The 24,626-nt window shown below is 46.5% G+C and overlaps 1 protein-coding gene across 2 annotated transcripts in view; it reads left to right on the forward strand.

Moving 5' to 3' along the window:
• The window catches only part of MSLN (mesothelin), a 44,040-nt gene extending 19,712 nt beyond the window's left edge, over nucleotides 1–24,328 (forward strand). For both annotated transcript variants that reach the window (XM_063934861.1, XM_063934860.1), the window contains exons 18-30: nucleotides 625–739; nucleotides 1,107–1,192; nucleotides 1,574–1,700; nucleotides 3,969–4,159; nucleotides 4,692–4,782; nucleotides 7,171–7,282; nucleotides 11,362–11,546; nucleotides 17,601–17,747; nucleotides 18,555–18,688; nucleotides 20,063–20,196; nucleotides 20,289–20,383; nucleotides 21,069–21,282; nucleotides 22,833–24,328. In XM_063934861.1, coding sequence (XP_063790931.1) covers nucleotides 625–739; nucleotides 1,107–1,192; nucleotides 1,574–1,700; nucleotides 3,969–4,159; nucleotides 4,692–4,782; nucleotides 7,171–7,282; nucleotides 11,362–11,546; nucleotides 17,601–17,747; nucleotides 18,555–18,688; nucleotides 20,063–20,196; nucleotides 20,289–20,383; nucleotides 21,069–21,282; nucleotides 22,833–22,906 — 1,705 coding nt within the window. In that variant the 3' untranslated portion in view covers nucleotides 22,907–24,328. The remainder of the gene's footprint in view (nucleotides 1–624; nucleotides 740–1,106; nucleotides 1,193–1,573; nucleotides 1,701–3,968; nucleotides 4,160–4,691; nucleotides 4,783–7,170; nucleotides 7,283–11,361; nucleotides 11,547–17,600; nucleotides 17,748–18,554; nucleotides 18,689–20,062; nucleotides 20,197–20,288; nucleotides 20,384–21,068; nucleotides 21,283–22,832) is intronic.
• The last annotated feature ends 298 nt before the right edge of the window (nucleotides 24,329–24,626 follow it).

Here is a 24,626-nt window from a genome sequence, read left to right on the forward strand (position 1 = left end):
GAGAGAGATAAAGTACCAGCCAATCAACTCCTAACTGCCAGTTACAGGCTGTGTTTGAAAAACGACAGGCAGGTTGGTATTTTATCTCTCTCTACTTTATTTCTCTCCAAGTTTTGATAACTTTCCCCCCAAGTGGCTATCTGTAAACAGGAACCATACAGTGCAAACAGGAAAGCTCGCTGTCCGCAACTGGTAATGTTTTCTTCTTGTGTATTGCACAATCAAATATAAGATATATTAATAATACACAGCTGATATTCATGTGTATATAAGATCCCGTAAATAACATCTGTATAATCAGTGCGTTCTAATGTCATCACTTATAATCGGTGAGGAATGATGTCATTGTTTCAGTGTTCATTAGGAAAACGTGTGTAATATAATGTGCCCCCTACTGGAGGTGATTACAGATACTAGAAGTCCCCTATCTGTATAAAAGCACTCATAGTTGTATATGGTCACAGAGCTCCCTGGTGATGGAAACCTCTGCAACCCTATAAACAATCTCTTCTTGATCCGGCGACTTATATGCTTTCACCTGAAATAAGACTAGATGCACTTGCACAGGTGACGTCACAGAAGATCATTTGCGGGCCATAAATGTCCTTTATTGTCTCTGTGTAGGCTTTCCTCATCAGTCCTGCAAGGTTTTACCTGTGGTAGTTCTCTTGGTAAGGAGCAGATCAGGATGCTGGCGAAGGTTATGAAGACACAGAATGCGGCACTGGGTGAAAGCCAGGTGAGATGCACTGGTGTGGAGGTCAGCTTATGGTATTCTCTATGCAGAACACTACCTGCAGCCTAGTGTATGCATCCAGGGGGCTTCCTCCCCCTTGGGTGAGTATATCAGCAGCAGCAGGGAGTGCCCTTGTAAAGACCTACCAACAGTTTAGTTGGGGAGTGAATTTGGTATACACTGGACTAGATGGCATTATTTGTTAATATTATTGCACTTATATGTAAAATATATGGCCCTCTTCATGCGAAAATATTGGCTGCAATGTTGGAGACCATTAGCAGATATGTACCCCAGACTGACATCTCTGTATCCTGCTGTACTTTATTTCACATAATTAATATTATGCTGATTCTCTGACAATCCTCAGCTGATCTGCCTGACCAGGCAAGCGACAAAGGACGGCTATCCTACAGATCTAGACCAGTACCCCAAGGAAGTGTTTCTGTTTCTGAAGTAAGTTCATTTATTATATACAGAATTTTGGGAAGAACACCCTGGCATTACAGATTTAATCAAATAAAACGATCAATAAAATGTAGCAACAGTGACACCTGCTGGCTAAAAGAAAACAAACAATATATAGTATTTACTAACATTGCATTTAGGTGAGTGATTCGCACTAAGGGGTCATTTAATTAATTGCCGCAATTCGCCTCCCCCCTGCCGTAACCTTAAATGGGGAAAAGTAAGTCAAGAGAGCACTGCATTCTGGGTAGGCTTACCATACTATCCCTTTAAACCAGAACACTCATGAATTACACAGGTTCTCTATATGCGTAAAGCCATTGATCCCTCCTGAAATTCTGCTGACCTTTGATTCAATTTTCTCTGCAGCGCCTCAACTTACTCAGCGGGCAGCTGTGTGGATTTCTTCACCAATGTCGGCATGGCAAATGTCAGCGTCCTGCCACAGGGATCCAAGCAGCGTGCTGATTTGCTGGCGCAATCTCTCTCCTGTATGGTAAGAGCAGTCTGTGGTTAATGTGGAGGCAGCTATATGAAAATCACTTTACGCTGTTTTCATAATCAACTGTGTTTGCATAAAGACAAATCAATGTTTGTAAATTACGTGATAAAAAACAAAACAGTTTACATGGGTAGGAAAGCTGATGCCACAATGTTTATCTTGATTGGCTGGAGAGAGTGCCTGGATGGCGGGACCGCGGGGATTGGCAGTGTGTGTGCGGTGTGGGCGGGATTACCTGGCCAGGGATGTAATCCCAGGGTGGGTTACCAAGTTTATTTGCTCATTTTCTTATACTGTAGTTTTGGGTTTTTTTCACTGTAAAATGGCATTTATGAACATGAAACATTACAGCACAGTATCAAATGCTAAATTATTTACTACTATATTATATAATAAAAGGCTAACGCTACTCGTCTATGATTCGCCTCTATGGGGGAACGATTCACCTCTATGGGGGATTTCAAGTGTTTTGCGTGCTGGAGGCCACTAGATAATAATAATAATAATTTAATTTATATAGCGCTCTTTCTCCAACAGGACTCAAGGCACATAGGGGGTTATTCAGAGATGAACGCAGATCGCTGCATATGCAGACAGATCTGCGTTAATCTCTGCACATGCAGGTGGCCGCCCAGCACAGGGCAAGGCCCGCCCAGCATGTGTGAGGCCGCCTCCCGATGCGTCCGCAATTAGATTGTGGACGCTGTCAGCGGCCATTAATTTATCAGAGCCGCTGCATGAGACATTACGCAGCCGCCCCAAAAATGCCGCCGACCTGCCCGTTTTCCCGGTACTTCCCCTGCAATGCCGTAACCCCACCCCCACAACGCCCACCGCTGTCAATCACATTGTGGTTGCATCCATCGGAAATGCGACTGTAATGTGTAAGTACGAATCGGCAAACTGGGTTGCGAGCCGCATTAGCGTCAGGGTCCGAATGACTCCCATAATACAGAAGAAGTAAAACAGCAGTTGAAAAGCCACACAGACATAAAAGAAAACATTGAGCACACGTAAGCATAATGCAGGATTGGTGTAGGCATTTTAGATAACAACTTCCATGGGTTATGTATTCCACTCTTCCAAGGTACCAGGTGAGGCAGCCATCTTGGGCTCACCGCATAGGATTACCCTGGGTGGTAATCGGTGGGCGCCCAATGGAGCAATTCAATTGCTGCTCTGTTCGGCCGCACACAGCCGCTGGCGCTGACATTACTTTTGTGTTGTTCTGTCATTTTGATGGGCTGATAACTAGAATTATATAAAGCAAAAAAAAAAAAACCATAGTAATCCTATAGCCACCACTTTCAGGGCTGTTACTCAATGTTTCAACTAATGTATTTCTAGACAATGGAACTGATGTAGCAAACTCCAGCAGTAACAGACTTATTACTTAGAGGTTATTTTTCCCTTAGTGCAGTTCATCTGTGTAGGTTGGGGCTCTCTGAATCAAGCTTTGTAAAGGGTTCCACAATAAAATGAGGTGAAGGTTACTAATGTACTTGCCTGAGGCAGAATACAAAGAAATTACTTCTAATACCACTTTCAGACAGAAAAGTCTGAAAGTCCCGGCAATTAGCTCTTTATTATCAATAGCTGGAAACCATCTGGTTCTCCCCAATAGTTACTATCGGTCACGGACCATCGATGATTATAAATCACTGATGGCCGATTACCATCCCTACCTGCAGTGCTACATGGTTTTGCCAATGAGCAAATTTACTTCCTAGTTACCTAGTCTATGTGTTTCCTCCCCGGGAGGAGCCTGGAGAGGAGATGTTGCTGGCCACTGCAGGGGGCAGGGCCAGGATGTCACGTTGTCAATTTACATAATTTATCCCTGCCCCCTCCACACGGCGCTGATATTCCGGCTCTCCATCCTGCCCACTTCACTGCCTTATCTTCCGGGATAGTAGGCAAGTATGAGTTACTTATTGTTTTGCTTTCCTCCCACCTCTGAATCCGCCCCACAGCAATCAACATTCTAGCTCTGCCTTAGTATGGGAAAGTGTACAAATATACAATACATGTGTGTGGTCATATTGCATCAGCTTGCTTTATTAATATTAACACTGTGAACCTCACCTTACAGATGCAAAAGTGACTTTGTGGCCTCGATTTATAAGCCTCATTCACAGCAACTGTGAATGAGGCTTATAAATCGAGGCCACAAAGTCACTATTACTTGCTGGATAGAGCTAGTAATAAATCCCAGCAATATATCAGATACTATAACACTAATCAGTGATGTTGGTGTTACAGAATGTCACAGGTTTCTCGCTCACGGATAGCAACATCCAAGTGCTCGGACAGCTGGCCTGCGACCTAAACTCCTCCTACATTGAGAGCTCCAGCGGTAACCTACTCACTCAGTTATCGCAGTGTGACTCCTTCACCCCTGACCAACAAAGCTCCATACAAAAGGTTATCAGCTCCGGCAACTCTGCGTTTGGGTAAGTGATGCCATCTCAAGTCTTACACGTATGTGTTGTTCTATGTTACATGGGGTGATACTGCACATAGCAAGCACTTGAGTGGCTCATATCATCCAAATGTATAATGTGACATAAAAATACAATGTGCATGATATAATTTGTGTTTAAGTGTGAAGTGTAAAGTGTAGGCACAATAGATTGGGGCAGTAAGTAGCAATACGTTTCCATCTTACCTCAAATGTGTGCATTTACCTATTACAATTACAGAAAAGCGTGTGAAGAAGCGTCTACGGGCCTACGCTTGGTTTGCACTTTTGTAGTACATATTTGACCATTTGAATGTCTCCGTGTGTACATGGAAGCTCATTATATGAAGAAACAGGACGTACCATACAGTAACAACCGCTGTTCTCTAGAGGAAAAACATGATTCTCGCAGGGCCAAGATGTCTCCATAGCCTTCAAAGTTCCAGGTCTTCACAGTGTTTTCTGTATGGGACATACAAACTGTACATCTCAATTTATCTAATCTGAATTGTGTTTATTTAAAGGGCTACATCTACCTGGACAAAGAGCACACTAAACTCACTTGGAGGAATAAGTGGATTTTTAAACAAGGATACCCTGGGGAATATTTCCAGTGTAAGCACCTGATTACTGGTTGTTCATGGTTGTGTTGTATTAATGAACAGAGCTGGTTACATATAGTGGGTTCTCTAATGCTGGGTAAACACTAAACAATGTGTATACCCAATAGGTGAAAGCTTATGAGAGGGGCGGGGTGTTTGTAAAATCGGTCAAGCCTATATATGTTATACTCAGAGAAATCACTTATCACTGATTCATAAATTGACCCCTAGGTCGCATACCCACTGATGTTTTACATGCTAACAATATTATAAAATTATAAAATCACACTGATGTTTAATTGACCAATTCATCCACCTGTGAGCTCTTCTGGCTGCTTTCTAATACAGCCACTTGATATCAGCTGACCAAATATCAAAATATCAGTACTGCTGATGAAACGCGTAAGGACCACTTCATTAAGCTAATGGTCCTGTTAGCCTGATGCAGAATTAGCAACCGCATGATGGACAAAATCATCCTGTAAATGTGGCTTCATAAATAATTGGATGTATGGCAGTTTTGCGGAGGGGTCTTGTGTGTTTTCGCACTTTGCATACTCTGGGGCCCAGCATGCACAGCTATGGGCCATGCAGAGTCGCACCACAGCTTGCGGCCCAGGGGCATAACTGAGCTGTAACTGTTTGTGTCGACTGAGGATAAATTCAGAGAGGGTGTGTCAGGGGCGTGTATCCAGTGCCGGATTATCAGATAGGCAGTGCAGGCACTGACCTGTGGGCCCCGCACCTTTTAGGGGCCCCGTGACAACGGATCAAAATAATATTGATTTGATCTTGAAAGAAAAATTACAGTCAAGCTTTCTTAAATTGTTTCCAAAAGATAGAGAAAATTAATCAGCTCCAAGAAGAGAAAACTTTACATTAAAGACTTAAAAGAGAACATACTGTATTAATGTATTGTACCCATTAATAACTTAAAGTACATAAACCATAGACACCAGATTCACACATTAGTTTCCAGATCGTAGACTGTTGGTTGGTAAAATTAAAACATATTAGGAGATAATTTGTGAGGGGGGGTCCCGAGATTTCGACTGCTTAGGGGCACCCACAGGGTTTAATCCGGCACTGCGTGGGTGCCTGGCGCAAAAGTATCTGCTAATATTGATGACGGCAATAAATGCAAGCATAAGGATAGGGGCAGTCGCCCAGATGTGTTCAACGCTCCATGTGGGTGAATATATTACTTAATTAGCTCTGTGCCTGTGTTGCAAACCCTGATCCTCTGAAGGGTGATTCTCCAGAAAGTGATTATAAAGTCCCATGCATCACACGCTTCTAATTTGTTTTTCCTTTTAAACTGTTAAGAAATTGTTGTTATATGAAAACTTAATTGCTTAGTAGCAATGCCTTACTCTATAACTTAAGACCCACTAAAATCTTGGTATTTTGGAGAAGTATGTCGTTTATTTGTGAAGGGCCGAAACTAGGATTTTCGTCACCCGGGGCAAGGCAGTAATTCCCCCACCCCAAAAAAAAACAAAAAAAAAAACAACCCTATCAAACTAAAATAATCAGATTGTCAAAAGTTTTGAGAAAAGGGGACACTACTGGACAATATTCCCCTATGTGCCTCAATTGCCCTATGCGTCACATGCCCCGCCAGCGTGGTCAACTACATGCTCCTCTGTGTGTCTCCATACATTGCACTATATCCTAACACTTCAGCACTGCACTAAATTCCCCTATCCACTGCACTACATCACTACACTACATGCCCCTATGCACTGTAATACATAGTACCCTATATGCTACACTACATCACTATGCTACACCACATAAGTGCACTACATGCCTCTATATACTGCAATACATTACTACACTACATACCCTATATGGTACACTACATTACTGCACTACACCACCCTATAAGCTACACCAAATCCTCCCATCTGTGAGGCAAAGCGGAGGTTGATTCTGCTAACTGGGGGCACAGTGCACTTCTATAGCTTGTACGGTGCACCGCACGCTAGTCGCAGCACTGCATGGCAAAGAAGAGAGTTTAAGACAGTAGCCAACATAGGAGAGATACCTGGTACTGAAGCTCACCCGCACAGCGTCGGAGCCAGCTGCAGGCAGACAGGTGGGTCAGATACATTGCCCTGGGACCTGTCTGCTGTCTCACTGGAGCAGCACAGCACTGCCGGTAAAAAAAAACCCCAAAAAACCCTGCTCCTCTGTAACTCCTTGGCGCCTCCTCAAATCCTGCACCAGGGGCGCATGCCCCCTTAGTCCCCTCCTAGTTACGGCCCTGATTTGTGTAGCTGTCCTGTGCATCATGGAGAATCGCCCTCAACACCATATACTGCCATGGATGCGATCTTTAGTAACTTGATATTGTAGTTCCAAGAATTCATGTGCCTGTAATATGTTCCCTTGATAGGTCTCCTTTAATGCTTGGATGACAGATGCTATAGAAAAGAATGTTTTGACAAGGACCCAGTTTGCCTCCATTGTGAAGAAAGTGGCTCCTACTAGAGCACGGCGAGCCGCTGGTGAGTTATATAAGAGGGGGAGTCATGCTACATCTGTACTCCTATGAAACTCTGACTTCCTGTTATTTACAACAAGAAACCTAATATTAAGTATAAAAAAACACAGCACAATAGCAAGACTTTCCCCGCTGAAGAATAGCTACAAGGGCTGCAAAAATATCAGGGCTTATTCAAAATTGCACACAGGACCAGATTCACGTTTGTATGTAAAGCAAAAAGGATTTTCTTTTTACATTATCGTTCAATACATGTGTGATTATAAAGCACCTTCTCCTTTATTTGTGTAAGCGCTGTATTTAAGGGGGTCCGAGAATAAAGGTGGGCCTCACACATGGTTTTGCCCAGTTGCTTGCTTTTTTGCTTTACTTACAAACTTGAATCAGGCTCACAGTTGTGCTGTTTACGTAAATTAGCGGGTTTTCTATCGACTGCCCATACATCTAAAAAATTGCACGGCGTACAGTATGTGTCCTGCGTTGTCTGTGCACAGTCTTGTAAAACCTATTGAGCCACAATGACTGTTATGCATTGGACGTTCCTCAGCAGTGACTGAGAGGTGACTAAACAGATGCAGGAGTATATTTGACTGATGGGCAAGTTATGGTAATGTTGTGGCGTGTTACAGGAGTGGTTGGATGCTTAATTGCATACATTAGAGGCAGGGCAGTTTTAATAGAGGAGGCCTGTGTGCAGCCTTCTGCATTAGAGGTCCCCTCCTCTCTGCCTGAAGCACAAGGTTTTAATACTTACCTCTCCGGAGTCCTCCAGCGGTGCCATCCTTCTCCGCAGTGGCATAGACTCCATTGCGCATGCGTAGACCTCCAGGAACACGGCGCAGCGGCCATTTTCCCGAAGATTTTCCAAATGCGCATGTACGAAACTCTGGAAAAATGGCTGCCATGCCATGTTTCCGGAGTTTTCAGCAGGCACAATTGAGTTTGTTCCGACTAGTGTTCAGACTCTATTGCGCTGCCGAGAAGGGATGACTCCGACGGGGTACACCAGAGAGGTAAGTATTAAACAAATTGGTGCGGTGTGTGCGGGGTGGGCCCCCCAGAACTCCGTGGCCCGTGTGCCCTGCACACACTGCACCCATTATAGATATGCCAATGATTAGAGGCCATACTCTGACTGAGATTTCTTTATCATCCACTAGGGGTCACTGGAGTACTCTTGGGATATGGACGGGCGTAGCCGAACAAAGGCACTGAATATTTAAATTTAGGACTCTCCCCCCCTCCATATCCCCAAGTACCTCAGTGTACTTTGCCAGTGTTTTTTCGGTGCTCACAGATGAACATCGGCTTGTGGCAATGGCCACTTTTCAGAAGATTTTTATTTTTAATTTTTACACTTCCCGTCCCAGTTTCTGGAAAAACTTGGGTCCGGGATGGTGCCGCTGCAAGGCAGCGTATGGCGTGTCGGTCCTCACAAAGAGCACCCTCACAGCCACAGGCGCTACAAGGCAGCGCATGGCGTGTCGGTCCTCACAAAGAGCACCCTCACAGCCACAGGCAGCCACTGTCTCCTGCAAACTGAACGGAGCTTACAGGAAGAAGCTCCGTCACAGCCAGGATGAGACAAAGAGCTGGAAGAAACTACATCTGCAAGGAGCTTACACCAGAAGCCCCGTCACAGATGAGAAGCTGGAGGCTGTAACGGAGTTTACACAGATCACAGCCAGGATGAAAACGGCACAAGGTAGGGGTGTCAGGGCGGTCAGCTCACGCTGCCGCCCTGCTGTGTGTGAAAGTGTTAACTGTACCCGCCGCTAAGCACCGCTGAAGGGGTCCTGCTAAACTATGCACAGAGCGGCCGCACGTCACTCAGACGCCGGCCGCTCTCACTGTGCTGATGACCGGAGAGACTCCGTGTGCTGAATACGCGCAGAGCGGCCGCACGTCACTCAGACGCCGGCCGCTCTCACTGCGCTAATGCCCGGCACCACTACACGCCGCACAGAGACTGCCGAGACTTTAACACTGCCGAGACTTTCCTGTATGCTAAAGAGCGGCCGCACGTCATATCACTGTATAATCTGTATAATAGGCTATTAAGTCTATATTAAAAATGCAGCAGGTTCAACAAAAGGGAATTAAGTTTTCATATTTTGGAACCCTTTCAAAAAATGGGGATTAAGTTTCTCACTTTGGAAAACATTTTTCTTCTAGCCTTGGCTTCGGCAATAGTGCTTCGACAAGGGGTTTGTTTTCAGATTTGGTTGCCTTGTATTACAAGCCACCGTATTTGAGTTTTCTCATGACAAAGCAGATCTTCGGACGAAATCCGCTTTCGTATTCTTCACATCAATATACCAATAGTGGTTCCTGTGTGGACACCACATTCTAAAATTCTGAATGTGGTACACGCGTTACGCGTTTATATATGTACCGAACGACTACAGTACGTGATATGAATACGTTGTTTGTTCTATATGATACTGCAAACTGGAGTTAGCCAGTTTCTCAGCAGACATTATCCAGTTGGATAATAATGACTACAAGTCAGGCTTACTTTAAGGCTAAGTTACAATCGCCTACGTCAGTAATAGTTCATCCCACAGGTTCTGTGGGAATGTCAGACCCAGCGGGTCGTGGAGCGTCTACGACGCGGCTACATAGCCTTCAGTGCACCACGTTTGTGCACTTTTACACGTTATGAATGGTGGCGCCGTCAGCATATAGCTTTGGCTGCCTACTGTTACAAGTATCAAACAGCTCTCCCGCCCACGAGGGAAGCTTTGGTACGTCCCAAGAGTACTCCAGTGACCCCTAGTGGATGATAAAGAAAATAGGATTTTGGTACTTACCAGGTAAATCCTTTTCTTTGAATCCATAGGGGGCACTGGACGCCCACCCAGAGCAGTTTTACCTGGGTTGTTTTAAGCTCAAGGGAGCTTACTGAACAAATTTTACTTGTGTGGTATTAAGCTCAAAGAAGCTTATGGTAACACATTTTCACCGATTGGCTCAAATTATAAAGTTCTATCGGTTAAGGTGTCAACTGTTTAGTTGACAATAAGGTGGTGTTAAGCTCAAAGGAGCTTATGGTAACACATTTTCACCGATTGGCTCAAATTATAAAGTTCTATCGGTTAAGGTGTCAACTGTTTAGTTGACAATAAGGTTACAGGTCAACTTTGTGGTTGTCTGTTATAGGGATTCTCCATTGTCAATCTCTCTATATCCTGTTCGCTCAGTAAAAAACACTGGCAAAGTACACTGAGGTACTTGGGGATATGGAGGGGGGGAGAGTCCTAAATTTAAATATTCAGTGCCTTTGTTCGGCTACGCCCGTCCATATCCCAAGAGTACTCCAGTGCCCCCTATGGATTCAAAGAAAAGGATTTACCTGGTAAGTACCAAAATCCTATTTTTGCGCAGAGCATGTGGCTGGTGCAGGTCCCAATGACGCTTCTGATGGTTGCAACTATAGACGCACATATTGGGCACCAGAGCCCTTGCAAATTCAAGCGCATGCTTGTACACTAGGGGCAGGGCATTAGCATAACGTTGCTGTCTCAACTGTAGAAAAAGACGCTAAAGAGATAGGGTGAGATTCAAATTATATATCATGCCCAATTTCCTTTCTAAAATGATCTCTGTTATCGTGCATATTGCGCCCATAGTAATCAGGTTTAGCTGTGTAAAGGGTTGGGTGCCTCCCTACTCTGGGGGTAGCGAGCTGAAATAATGATACAACGTCCCTGAGGTCAGAAACAGAACGTGTGTGAAAAGGGGTGAAAAGAATTGAATCTCCCCCATAATGTCACTCATATAATGTCACAAACACAATCAGCGCAAGTAGAATTTCAGAACTGCACACAGTCACGTGAGGGAGCAGTTCTGTGGTTGGGAGAACGCCTCACTTTTGAGGTGTGGCCCCCTTCCCAACATCAAAACAAAGTCGGTCATTGGTTAATATTACAGTAAATAACCACATTTTTGTGTGTGCACATTTAGTCGCTATGACGATCCTGGTATCTAACACACCTTTTATAAATCAGAGCCACAAAATCTCTCTTCTTACAGGGTCGGCCTTATACAAACCTATGTCTTATGCCAGAATTCTTGTTATAGGTTGTCCCAATGGCATGAAGATCACAGCCGACAACGTTAACAATCCCCTTCTGCCACTGCTCTACAGCACTGCGGATCTAGATGCCTGTTTAGATAACGCAACGCTGACTAACTATCTGGAGGTGCTGGGTAATGATCCGTTCACAGATGAACAACTAGCTGTCCTGAAGATGAGGCTTGACCAGGTGAGTTCTCACATCCAGTTCCCTCTCTGGGGGGAGACTTATCAAACCCTCGAGAGAGAGAAGTTGCTTACAGCAACCAAAGCGAAGGTTTGATACATATTCCCCCAGACACATAGCAAGCAGCTCTATGACCTTCCAGTGACCGATTCCTTACCCTTCCTTCCCTCTGTGGTGCTTCCATTCTTCTGTATGCCATTTGTTGAGATATGCGGTGGGCTGACAGCTGCGGTGGGCTGATGGTGTGGGGTTAGGTTCATGCAGAACAAGGTGGTGGTGGGCTATAGGTGTTTGATACCAGAGAATACTAGTCACAGCAAGGTGGGATGTATCAATCATTCTAAAGAGGACAAGTGGACAACCAATCAGATTCTAGCTATCATTTATCAATTACAGTCAGGGCCGGATTGGCCATTACACTGACCGGGGAGATCCCCGGGGGGCCGATTGGTGTGTGGGCCGCCTGTCATCTGTTGGCCCGCCCCCCTTGACTGTCTGTCATGCACAAAAGCTGTGATTGGGTGACGCGCCAAGGGGGGCGGGGCCACAGATGACAGGTGGCCCCGCACACCAATCAGTGTAGTGTGGCTGCTAATATAGTCACTGTGTGCAGCACTAGAGTCCCAGATCCAGGCTACAGACAGGGGCAGCACGAGCACAGAGCTGTCAGCTGCGGCAGCCCAGCATGTACTAAGCTGCTGTGTGGGCAGGCAGGGAGGCTGCTGTCTTCTCTACCTGTGCAGGGGGGAATCAATCACACTGATATGCCCCTGGAGCACCCTCTTCTCCCTTCTTTTATTAAACAAAAACTTTCCCCCCCATTTTTTAAAGGGGGTGTGGCCACACCTCCCGTGATTAGGCCACGCCCCCAAAAGTACATGGTGCGGAACAGCTCTGAGCTTTCCATAGCCCTTATTATCTCCCACCATCCCTATATAATCCCACCATCACTTTCTGACTCTGCTGAATGTCCCAGGATGCAGCTCTGGAGATTCCTGCTGTGACTGCTCCTTATGGGCTATTCAGGTCCCAGGTGGTCAGTGTCTCTGTGCCCAGAGTGAGTGGCCATCCCAGAAGCTATCCAGGAAGGCGTCAGGCAAACAGGGAACACGTTACAGCGACACCCACTGCTGCCGCAGCGCAGATTACTGCCTGGGTTACCCAGGGAAGTGCGGGGCCAATGGTGAGTACCCAAATGTGGGGGACTGGGGGGAATCATATTCACTAGTGACCATATCAGGAACACTAGTGGCAGTGGCGGAACTACGACCAGTGCAAGCGGTGCCTTGCACTGGGGCCCACCGCTGTCAAGGGGCCCAAAGCCAGCGGCACGCAATGAGTCAAACTGACTCATTACGTGCTGCCTGCCGCTGTGTGCTGAACGGGCCAACAAAGAGGAGAGGAGCAGCAGAGCGCAGGGACGCAGCCACGGGGAGAAGGAGGAGGCGGCAGAGGGACACGGGAGCCACAGCAGCGCAATGTAATTGGTGGCGGCTCCGCTGCAGCTGTCCCTCTCCTTCCACATAGGCTGGCTGCCACCGCTGTGAATGCTGGGATGCGCTTCCCTCATCACAGCGGCAGCCAGCCTATGTGGAAGGAGAGGGACAGCTGCAGCGGCGCTGTCACCAATTACATTGCGCTGCTGCGGCTCCCGATTCCCCCTCCTCCTCCTTCTCCCCTGCCCTGAATATATTCTGTCTGCCGTAATGTGTAAAAAAAAGGGGACGCTGTCTGCCGTAATGTGTAAAAAATGGGACTCTGGGGGTCATTCCGAGTTGTTCGCTCGTTGCCGATTTTCGCAACGGAGCGATTAAGGCAAAAATGCGCATGCGCATGGTACGCAGTGCGCATACGGTAAGTATTTTAGCACAAAACTTAGTAGACTTACTCACGTCCGAACAAAGAATTTTCATCGTTGAAGTGATCGGAGTGTGATTGACAGGAATGTGGTGTTTCTGGGTGGAAATTGGCTGTTTACAGGGAGTGTGCGGAAAAACGCAGGCGTGTCAGGGAAAAACGCGGGAGTGTCTGGAGAAACGGGGGAGTGGCTGGCCGAACGCAGGGCGTGTGTGTGACGTCAAACCAGGAACGAAACGGCCTGAGCTGATCGCAATCTGTGAGTAAGTGTGGAGCTACTCAGAAACTGCTAAGAATTTTCTATTCGCAATTCTGCTAATCTTTCGTTCGCTATTCTGCTAAGCTAAGATACACTCCCAGAGGGCGGCGGCCTAGCGTGTGCAATGCTGCTAAAATCTGCTAGCGAGCGAACAACTCGGAATCACCCCCTCTGCTGCAATGTGTAAAAAGGGGACATTCTCTGTCGTAATGTGTAAAAAAAGGGGACACTGTCTGCCGTAATGTGTAAAAAGGGGACGCTGTCTGCCGTAATGTGTAAAAAAGGGGACGCTGTCTGCCGTAATGTGTAAAAAAAGGGGACGCTGTCTGCCGTAATGTGTAAAAAAGGGGACGCTGTCTGCCGGAATGTGTAAAAAAGGGAATCTGTCCGCCGTAATGTGTAAAAGGGGCTCTACCTGGTGTAGTTGCGCTTCTGTGCCGCATAATTTGAATAATGGAGACTACTGTGCACCGTAATATGAATTGGTATTATTTTGTGGCCACACCCCTTCCCCATGAAGCCATGCCCCTATATATTTTTTGCGCACTTACGTCGAGCACTGCCCCTATTTTACATAAAGGGGGGGCACACTGATGCCGGTTCTTGCACACAGCGCTACAATGTCTAGTTACGGTATCCATTTCCCTGGCCCTGAGCAGGTCCCCCTCACCAGATCCTCTCCAGCACAGTCCCCCGATTGCATCCAAATAATCACCCCCCCTCACCACATCCTAAGTCTAGGATTTGGCCAGCAATCCCTTTTTTAAATAATATATCAATATCTATACATAATAAATAAAATAAAAAATAAAAATAATAAAAAAAAATATATATATATGTAGGAGCATGCCAAGAATCCCTCATTTGGAGTTGGGGGTGGATTTGGATGGGATGAGAGGGGGGGGGGGGGGGGATCTGCCACCCTCTCTCTGGCATCCCCAGCCAGCCCCTTATATTCCACGCTCCTTCTATCCTGCCACCCCCTGCTAGTCAACCTACTTGCTGCTATCCCTTGCCTGCTAATGCCATGATCTGCCACCTTCAGCCATACCCCATTATCTGCCACCCTCCTATCCCCTGTTACCTCCGCTATCTGTCACCGTGCTTATACCCCACAATCTGCCAACCCGTCTGCCCCCACTGCCAGGGCTCACTCCACAGCATCCTGGAGTAGGCAGCGACAATAGTCTTCATGGTGCAGATGCTGGCAGGTTAGTGTAGCCAGTTCACACCCGTACATTACAATACAGCACGGAGCCTGGGTGCACGGCAGCCTTATATGGAGAGAGGAAGGAAGAGGTTACCCAGGGGCTAGTCCAGGGGAAGAGTGAAGGCGGTTGCTGGGTGCCCACGTGGGCTCATATGTCAGCTGCTGTCATTCACACTGATGGTGCCTACCTGCAGACTGTACTGCATAGAGTGTATTGTGCCCATCTGAAGACTGTCTTGTAAAGTGCCCGCCTGCAGAGAGTGTAATGTGTGATAAGGGGAAAAAACATGGGCAAGGGAGAATATGGCTGGGGGGGGGGGGCACCAGTTCGTTACTTTGCCAGGCTGCTATTATGAAATGAAAGGCTGCAGCCACGCTGTGCTTGTGGCTGGGAGGCATTGCAGTGTGTGCTCCTGGCCGCTCTGATGTCTGACATCCACTCAGTGTGTCCTCAAATGCGGTGTTTCAGGGCTGGAGCAGTTTAGTCAGGGTCACAGCGCAGCCAGCCTTACCTATGCAGCTGCTGCAGTCCGGGACTGTTGAGGCCCCTCTCCTGGGACAAGCCAGCAATGATCTGAGCTCCTAAACTGTCTCCCAACCTCCTCCCTTTGGACTCTCTTACCGGCCAGCATCCATCCTGCTACCTGCCTTCTACACCCACCAGGTTTAAAAAATGCTTGGGGGTGTTGGGGACTAAAAGCTACAACTTATGTGTAAAAATGTAACCGTGTGGCATAAATTTGGGTGCGTGTGTGTACTATGGGGGTCATTCCGAGTTGTTCGATCGCTCGCAGTTTTTAGCAGCCGTGCAAACGCTATACCGCCGCCCACTGGGAGTGTATTTTAGCTTAGTAGAAGTGCGAACAAAAGGATCGCAGAGCGGCTACAAAGTTTTTTCGTGCAGTTTTAGAGTAGCTCAAAACCTACTCAGCGCTTGCGATCACTTCAGACCATTCAGTTCCTGATTTGACATCACAAACACACCCTGCGTTCGCCCAGCCACGCCTGCGTTTTTCCTGGCACGCCTGCGTTTTTCCCAACACTCCCTGAAAACGGTCAGTCGACACCCAGAAACGCCCTCTTCCTGTCAATCACTCTGCGGCCAGCAGTGAGACTGAAAAGCTTCGCTAGACCCTGTGTGAAACTACATAGTTCGTTGTAATAGTACGTAGCCGCATACACATGCGCAGAAGTGCCATTTTTTAGCCTGATCGCTGCGCTGCAAACAAATGCAGCTAGCGATCAACTCGGTATGACCACCTAAGTGTGTATGTGGGTGTGTGTGGAAAAATACAAGTGAGCATACAAGTGTGTGTGTGTGTGTGTGTGTGTGTGTGTGTGTGGGGTGTTAATGTCCTGTTCTTTATTAAATGTGTGTGTATGTGGACTGTTTATATATGTGTTAGTTTACAAATATGGCTTGGGGGGTGTTGGGGGATAAAGGTTATGTGTAAAAATGTGTCAGTGTGGGATACATTTGGCGTATCTATCAGATACGGTCCTGGTAAATCTCCGAAGCAGGAAGATATCCAATAAAAGGACAACTTCTCCACTGCCTCACTTCTCCGCTCTTATCACTGCTTAGTAAATGTCCACCTACATGTCACCCCAGTTTTTACTTTATTTCTTCTGCTACAACACAATACTTTCTAAACTTTTTAATGTGTTAGGTCCAGCTAATATGGCATGCTCTGCCTTGTACTGGTGTTACTCCACATACATTACATTTTGAAGTAGAAATCCCGCCTACTTTGGTATTGGTTCCGCCTACAGTTGATTTGGTGCCGCCCACATGAGACCACTTCTATAAATTTTTCCAGGGCCACTTTTATTTCCCAATCCGCCCCTGATTACAGTGATAGCTAGAAATTGATTAGTTGCTATGGACAACAGCACCAATTGTCCTCTTTAGATGGTTTGAACCATCTCCCTTTAAGCTCTCAAATCTGGTTGTATAGCAAGCTTCAGCATGCATCACAGTACAGGCTGAAGAGTTAAGGTCAGTTCACTTTATTGGGAATGCGATCAGCCGACGCCGGAATCCTGACACCACTCAGGAGACCAGCGCAAGAACACTGACAGATGGGATGATGAAGGTGAGTATCAGGGTTCAGCTTTAGGGCCTGGGAAGGGGGGGGGGGGGGGGGGGTTGGGGTTAGGCACTGGCGGGTTAGGGTTAGGCACTAGGGGGGTAAGCTCTAGGCCCTAGCCACCACCCCACTGATGGTATGCCATAGCATACACCCTCAGAGGGTTAACCTTATATGCCACCCCGCAAAGGTTAGGGTAGGGGACAGGTGGGGGTAAAGATACTTACCCCCTCCGATGTCTGCATATTTTCAGATGCCGTAATTGATCATATTACTGCCAGCATCCCAACCTCCAGGATATCGTATTTATTTCCTTTATGAGCCTATTGCAGATTTATAAAATCATAGAGTGCGGAGAAATATATATTCAGATGTCCCCTTGTACGCCTTTACAATAGTCATCCTTGGCTTTGCAGCCTGTGCTTGCTGATCCTTGTTGGGCTTGTGGGCGACATGAAGAAGAGACTAGCTTTCAGGTTTTTCTTGCACGGCAAGAGAAGTGCAATCACTCTAGGTGTGGTGGTTTCCGATTCTTCTTGTATTTATCTACACTCAGCCCTTGTTAGCTGTTCATTCAGATTACTGTTCTTAAATAAACACTTTTCACCTGAAATAATGACAGACTGTTTACTGTATTCCAGCTCTATCCTGGAGGTTATCCGGAAACGGTCATATCCAATCTTGGAGCCATCATGTTCCTGTGTGGGCCAACTGACATCAGCAAGTGGAATATAAGTTCCCTGGACACCCTGGGGAGTTTATTTGCTGTGGGACCGACAAGTTCCCTGGTACGTGAAACACTTAGATCCACCCATGAAAAGAAGATGCTATAACCCCAGCAAGAGATTTAAAATTTAGCACTAAGGCATTAGAAGGCACAGATATGTCTGTCACCTACAGGAAAGCAAGTCACCAGACCTAAAAATTATGTATGGCAGAGTGTGTCTTGGAAAAACCAGGGGCCTGCTTCAGAGGTGGACACTAACTGCACACAGTGGCGATGTTGGCAAAATCGAACGATTATTTGCTACTATGCATACTTAAATAATTCTGAAAGAAGACCCCCAAAGGTGCAAGTGTTACACACATAGTTTATGCAACAAAGGCACTGTTGCATATGGAGCACTGGTATCAGAAATGGCTAGGAAAAGGAATGGACAATGTCTGGGAGGTGGCCTGAAGATGCGTCATTGCGGGCAGCCTGCCAGGGACGGATTCAAGGGGGGGGGGGGGGGGGGGGGGAGGGCAACAGGGGCAGTCACCACAGGGTGTCTCTGGGCCTGCACAGTCTGGCATTAGCATTTGCATATTGTCACTACCGCAAACAAATCCGAGTGTGGCTACAGAAGTGTCCCCCTATGATTCAGGCCCCAAATGTGAAACTCAGTGTATTATAGATGTGTTCACATACATCTATCCTCCTTCGACGTTAAATAACCCTTCTAGTTGTGCCATGCAGTGGCACAACGCTGTAGTGCCGAGGTGGTAAAAGCCTTCACAAAAAAAAATCCTGTTTAGTTGTGATTGTATAGCAGCTTGTGCAGCCGTATGTTGTCCCTAAACTTTTCCCTGCCTTGCTCTCTCACCATTTTCAGGCACAGCTGTACATTGCAAAGTACATTAGCTCAGGTAATCCATTAAACGGCTCTGCACTAAACATCATCGGAAGTAATTACATCTGCCTCCTGAATAGCACCCAACTAGGTCTCATCACCCCCAGCGCTTTAAGGTCAGTGGATCCCGCTGGGCAGACTGGGACTTTGGTGAAGGGTTACAAAACTCAGGCACAAACCGTGGGACTGTGATTGCTTGTCAGATGTTTCATATGTTCACAAAGTGATAACAAGCCTGGAATTGGAATTGTTTCATTGTCCCACATTTAGCTTTGTCTCATTTGTAGGGTGTGGTATATTTTGACAGCATGAAAATGTCAACATGGTCATATTGTCGACATGCAGCATTCTAATGTATATTGTTGACCCCCAACCCTCCCACTAGTGCCTATTCCTAACCCTAACCCTCCCTTCCCGCACCCTAAACCTAACACCTCCCTTCCCGCAGCCTAACCCTCCCTTTTCACATAGCCTTCCCACAACCTAACCCTCCCTTCCCGCAGCCTATATCTAACCCTCCCTTACTGCAGCCTAAATCTAACACCTCCCTTTCCGCAGCCTAATCCTAACCCTCCCTTCCTGCAGCCTAAATCTAACCCTCCTGTCCCGCAGCCAAACTTCAACCCTCCTACTAGTGTCTAATACTAACCCTCCCTTCCCACACCCAACCCTACCATCCTTTCCCACCAGCCTAAATCTAACCCCACTCTATTGCCTATCCCTAAACTCCCCTATTGTAGCCTAACCCTCCCATACTGCCTAACTGTAACCTCCCCTCCCGAAGCTTATTCCCAACCTTCCCACTAGTGCCTAACCATTACCTTCTCCCTTCCCGCATCCTAACCTTCCCTCTCCCACAGCTTAACCCAAACCCTCCCACTAGTGCCTAACCCTAACCTTCCCTTCTCACAGCCTAACTATAACTGCAACCTATCCCAAACCCTCCCTTCCTACAGCCTAAATATAACCTTTCCCTCCCACAACCTAACCCCAACTCTCCCACTGGTGCCTATCCCTAATCTCCTACTGTTTCCCAACTATCCCCCTAATGCTTAACCCTAACTTCTCCTACTGCAGCCTAACTCTTACCCTCCCTCTAGTGCCTATCCTTAACCTCCCCTTCTGCAGACTAATCCCAAACCTCCCCCTAGTGCCTATCCCTAACCCTCCATTACCGCAGCTTAACCCTAACTCTCCCCTCCTCCCGTAGCCTAACGGATGCTAGTGGATCGCTTCCTGAAAGTCTTTGAATAGCAGTTAGTAAACTTGATATGAGGTGCAAGCCCTAAGCATTAGGTGTATGTATATCAGGTGTGTGACTGATCTCACATTGACTCCACGCTGACTCGTCTTGTACAATGTTTGAATGGCATGCAAAATTGGTAAACAAAGACAGTCCCCACTTGAGGTGGTGACGGAGCATTAAGATGAATGCTATTTAAATGTCGCCAATCATTTTTTCATGTATCCCTCCCCATCACCACCTGCAGTGAGGCCAAGGCCCTGGATGTCTCAGCATGTAACCAGACGGTAAAGAATTCCCTGTACGCTATAGCAAATGTATCTTATCAGCCAGTGAGGAACCAGACGGCTGCCTACTACAACCTGATAAAGCCCTATCTGGGTGAGTAACAGAGCAGTAGGAATGGTACTCGCTGGATAACTGCAAACCCCATCTGTATACCTAACCCTTCATTATAATGGTGTCCATTGCAGGTGGGGCCCCAACCGCAGACCTGAAATCCCTGGCTGCCCAGAATCCCAATATGGACATAGTAACATTTGAAAGTTTAAACCTATCCGCTGTGTTGGTGAGTATAAAACATAAGAGGACTTCTATATAAATGCACATTCCACTGTGTACAATATGTCACTCAGCTTTGTCTCTGTACAAACAAAAAACCATTATGGGAGGAACCACTTCTGCTGATATATGGCCAGATTTTCAGTTGGACGCAACGTGGCTGTATTTGCTGGAAGCCGGATTTACTACCTTACAGGGACTGACTGGGGCTGTGATTCAGCATCAGTGCCGGAAAGGGGGCATGGCTACACCTCATGGTTGTGCCCTTGGGCACTCCCTCCATCTCTTTGCATATCAGGAGAGATCCAGGCAAAATCCATTGGACACGAAATCGTCCACAGATGCGCAAAGCAAATATGCTATTGGCTGTGTATTGTCCATTGCAGAACTGGGCCCATATTGTTTTTTTAAATGAACTGCTCCTCATGTCTGGGCCAAGGGATGCGTTATTAAAGCGACCCCTTGGGTGTTGCAAGCAGGGTGAGGGAGTCATGTAGAGGGAGGGCACTTTAGGGCTATTATGACAGAAAAATAACCTGTAGACTGTACCAAGCAACCAGATGTTTGCTTTCATTTTGTACACATGGCATGGAAAATTAGTTAGAATCTGATTGGCTGCCGTTCACCTTTCATAAAATATCTCTTATGTCTTCAACATGTCTTAACGTGTAAATCTTAATTTGTCCCCTCAGGGCCTCAGTGTGAGTGATGTCAAGGCTCTGCTTGGCAACAACAGAGGCGACCTGGTGAGCCAGCAAACCAACCCAGTTGTCAGCGCCTGGATCAAAGCTCAGAAACAGTCTGATCTCGACACGCTCGGCTTAGGTCTCCAGGGAGGAATACGGGACTATTCCATTACAACGCTCAGTTCATCCACTGCTACAACCGCCACTACATCGCCACCTAGTAAGAAAAATGGCACTGTTGCAAAATGATACAATGCACATCCTCTTATTATTAAAGGGCTATCATGAAAAGTCCAAAAAACAACAACAAATAGACTTCTTAGCGTATCTCCCAACAGTCCCAAGTTCTGTGCTACTCCGTGGACCTTGATAGAGTTGGAGACTTATACAGAAGTGGGTGGAGATTTACCGGAAAGTGGGTGTGGTTTGTCAGCAAGTGGGTGTGATTAAGATTAGGCAGGGTTTGAGTGAGTGGAGGGGGGTTGGGGGCTGATCGGTACACGGCTTTTGTCTTATGGTTTTACTAGGTAATGGGCTTATTTCAGACCTGATCGCTTGCTAGGGGATTTTTGCAGTCCTGCGTTCGCATAGTCACCGCCCATAGGGGAGTGTATTTTCACTTTACAAGTGTGCGAACGCATGTGTAGTAGAGCTGTACAAACAGATTTTGTGCAGTCTCTGCACAGCCCAGGACTTACTCAGCCGCCGCGAGCACTTCAGCCTGTCCGGGACCAGAATTGACGTCAGACACCCTCCCTGCAAACACATGGACACACCTGTGTGTTTCCAACCACTCCCAGAAAACGGTCAGTTGGCACCCACAAATGCCTACTTCCTGTCAATCTCCTTGCGAACACCAGTGCAAATGGATTCTTCGCACAAACCCATTGCTGAGCGGCGGTCCGCTCTATACCCGTGCAATGCACCTGCACATTGCGGTACATACCCATGCGCAGTTTAGACCTGATCGCAGGCTGTATGAAAACGCAGCCCAGCGATCAGGTTTGAATTAGGCCCAATGTTAGAAGGTAAGTGTTACTAGCACATAAAAAGTGTCTTTAAAAACACAGATGGAAGTTACACATACAGGGTAGCTGTCACAGGCGTTTCTGTAATGGGTCCCGGGTCCCATGGCGGCGGCATTGCAGTGTGGACACAAAGCACTTGGAAAATGGCCACTGCGGCCTATTTTTGAGTGATTTGCACATGCACACTGGAGATGTCACCAGAAACAAAGCATTGACGCCATGTTCCCGGAGACCTGAGCATGTGCAGTAGACTCTGGCACTACTTGCTGCCGGAAAGGAGGGGCCCACAATGGAGGCTGCACACGGGTCCCCTCTTAAAACGCCCCTGGTCGCTGTGGTTAGAATCCTGTACTGTATAGGTAGCTTCTGCTGTCATGTTTTATTAAAGTTCCCCTGTTAAGATTTCTCGCTGCCCATACAAAGTTGAGGAAACCAATATTCAGCCTATCCATTGACAATGCCATGCCGTGTCACTTGGGCCATAGTGATGTCACTGGCTCCTGTGAATTGATAGGTTAAATTCTCATTAATATTGATTAATTCCAGCATATGGCTGTCTCTAGGGAAAGAACAAATAAGACCTGATTTATATCCCTTCTGCTATCACTGAGACGTAATACCTTTAAAGACTAGGGCACTTATAATAAACGTGTTGTTGGTTTTTTTTGGACTAACATTTTATCGAATACAACAAACTTTTGCACCAATATACCTTTAACATGTCATCCATGTATCCCTGCAGGTTCATCGGCTCCAGCCTTCCCAGAATCCTTTTCTCTCATCCTGGCCGTTATTGCTGGAATCCTTCTGTCATAGAACCTGGATCAGTGGCAAGAGACAGGACAGCATTACATGCAGACAGCCTCGCCCTATATTCCCTCCTCCTTCATTTATGAGGGAAAGGCAAGAAAAACATTGGGAGCAGGGAAAATGACCATCATAATGTATATAATACATACAAAGCAATTATATCCAATAAGATGTAGTCATTATTTATATAATAGTCATTATTTATATAGTCATATATTGTTTGTTACATACAGAAAATGCATATATAATGTATTTAGATAAATAGGAATTGTGGCTAAAAATCTAATATACAAGTTGACCTTGTGAAAGGATGAAGACCGCTACAGTACTGCAAAACGGTTATATGTCTCACATATTGTCACTTTAGGCTTAGTTCTGTTACAGTGGATCTGTCTCAAGGCAGGAACAAGGTGTATGTATTTATTGACAAGTTTAAGCACAAGGGGGCAGATGTATTAAGCCTGGAGAAGTGGTAAAGAAGTGATCAGTGGAATAATGCACCAGCCAATCATTACAGATTTGAAAAGTGACAGTTAGGAGTAGATTGGCTGGTGAGTTATCACCTTCCACTTCTTTATCACTTCTCCAGGCACCCTGGGGCAGATGTATTAAGCCTGGAGAAGTGATAAGTGGAAGGTGATAACGCACCAGCCAATCATCTCCTGTCATTTTTCAAACCCGTAATGATTGGCTGATGTGTTATCACCTTCCACTTATCACTGCTTTATCACTTCTCCAGGCTTAATACATCTGCCCCACGGTTCAGAGTTTGCCAGAGGTGCGTGATGCCAGGTGATCTTGGACATGCCTTGTAAATGACTGCCGCTTTAAAAAAAACATCAGAGATCGGCCGACATCCCGCACCTCCAGCAAACTCTGATCCCTATTACATATGCCACAAAGATTCCAATGAGTCACATGGTAGAACAGGGCTGCGGCTGGTCACAAGAGCACCAGTCTTCCTATTCTACACCGGCCCTCCCAGCCTCTCTTACCGGATGGCAGCGCAGGCAGAAGGGAGGCTGGGGAAGGGAGGATAGTGCTGCCCAGGTGACCTGTTTGGAATTAGGAATATACTTGAATAAAAACAAAAAGAGGATGTACAAAGTAAGACACTTCTTGAACATATTAATCCATCTGCTGGAGATAGCTACGGCTTCTTATTGAGGATGGGAGAGGCTGCGACAGCACAGCCAATGATCGCACCCGATAAGACTCCTGCAGTTAACCTCCCCATTATGTGTCCTGTGAAATCCTGAGGGACTGCTGCAAAATTGTCCCAGTTTTGGTAAAACAGATGTCCACAATATGGCCGCCGTGGATTTATTTCAGCTTCTAGTTTACTTCTGAACTACAATATTGCAGGAAATACTTTTACATGTGAAAATATGTTATCACGTCATCAATAAAACAAGAGTAAAACATCGACTTGGCATTTTCATTTGTAACATTGATTCTGAGTCACACGTGATGTGGTCGCAATTCCAGACCCACGCAGCAATTGTAAGACCTCTGCAACTATTTGCCAATTCGCACCTCAGTGATTCCAACGCCCCCCCAGCCACCTGGACCATCTTCACATATAGGCACACTGGGCAGCTGCCCAGGGCCCAATTCTAGGGGCCTTCGAGCAGGGGCAGGTGGTGGTCACACAATAAGAGCGTTGAGGAAGCATTATCTACCTGCCTCCGAGCCTGCAGCCAGACAGTAAATGGCTGTCAGCATG

This window comes from Pseudophryne corroboree, chromosome 7 (genome assembly GCF_028390025.1).
Source record: "Pseudophryne corroboree isolate aPseCor3 chromosome 7, aPseCor3.hap2, whole genome shotgun sequence".
Lineage (NCBI taxonomy): Eukaryota > Metazoa > Chordata > Amphibia > Anura > Myobatrachidae > Pseudophryne > Pseudophryne corroboree.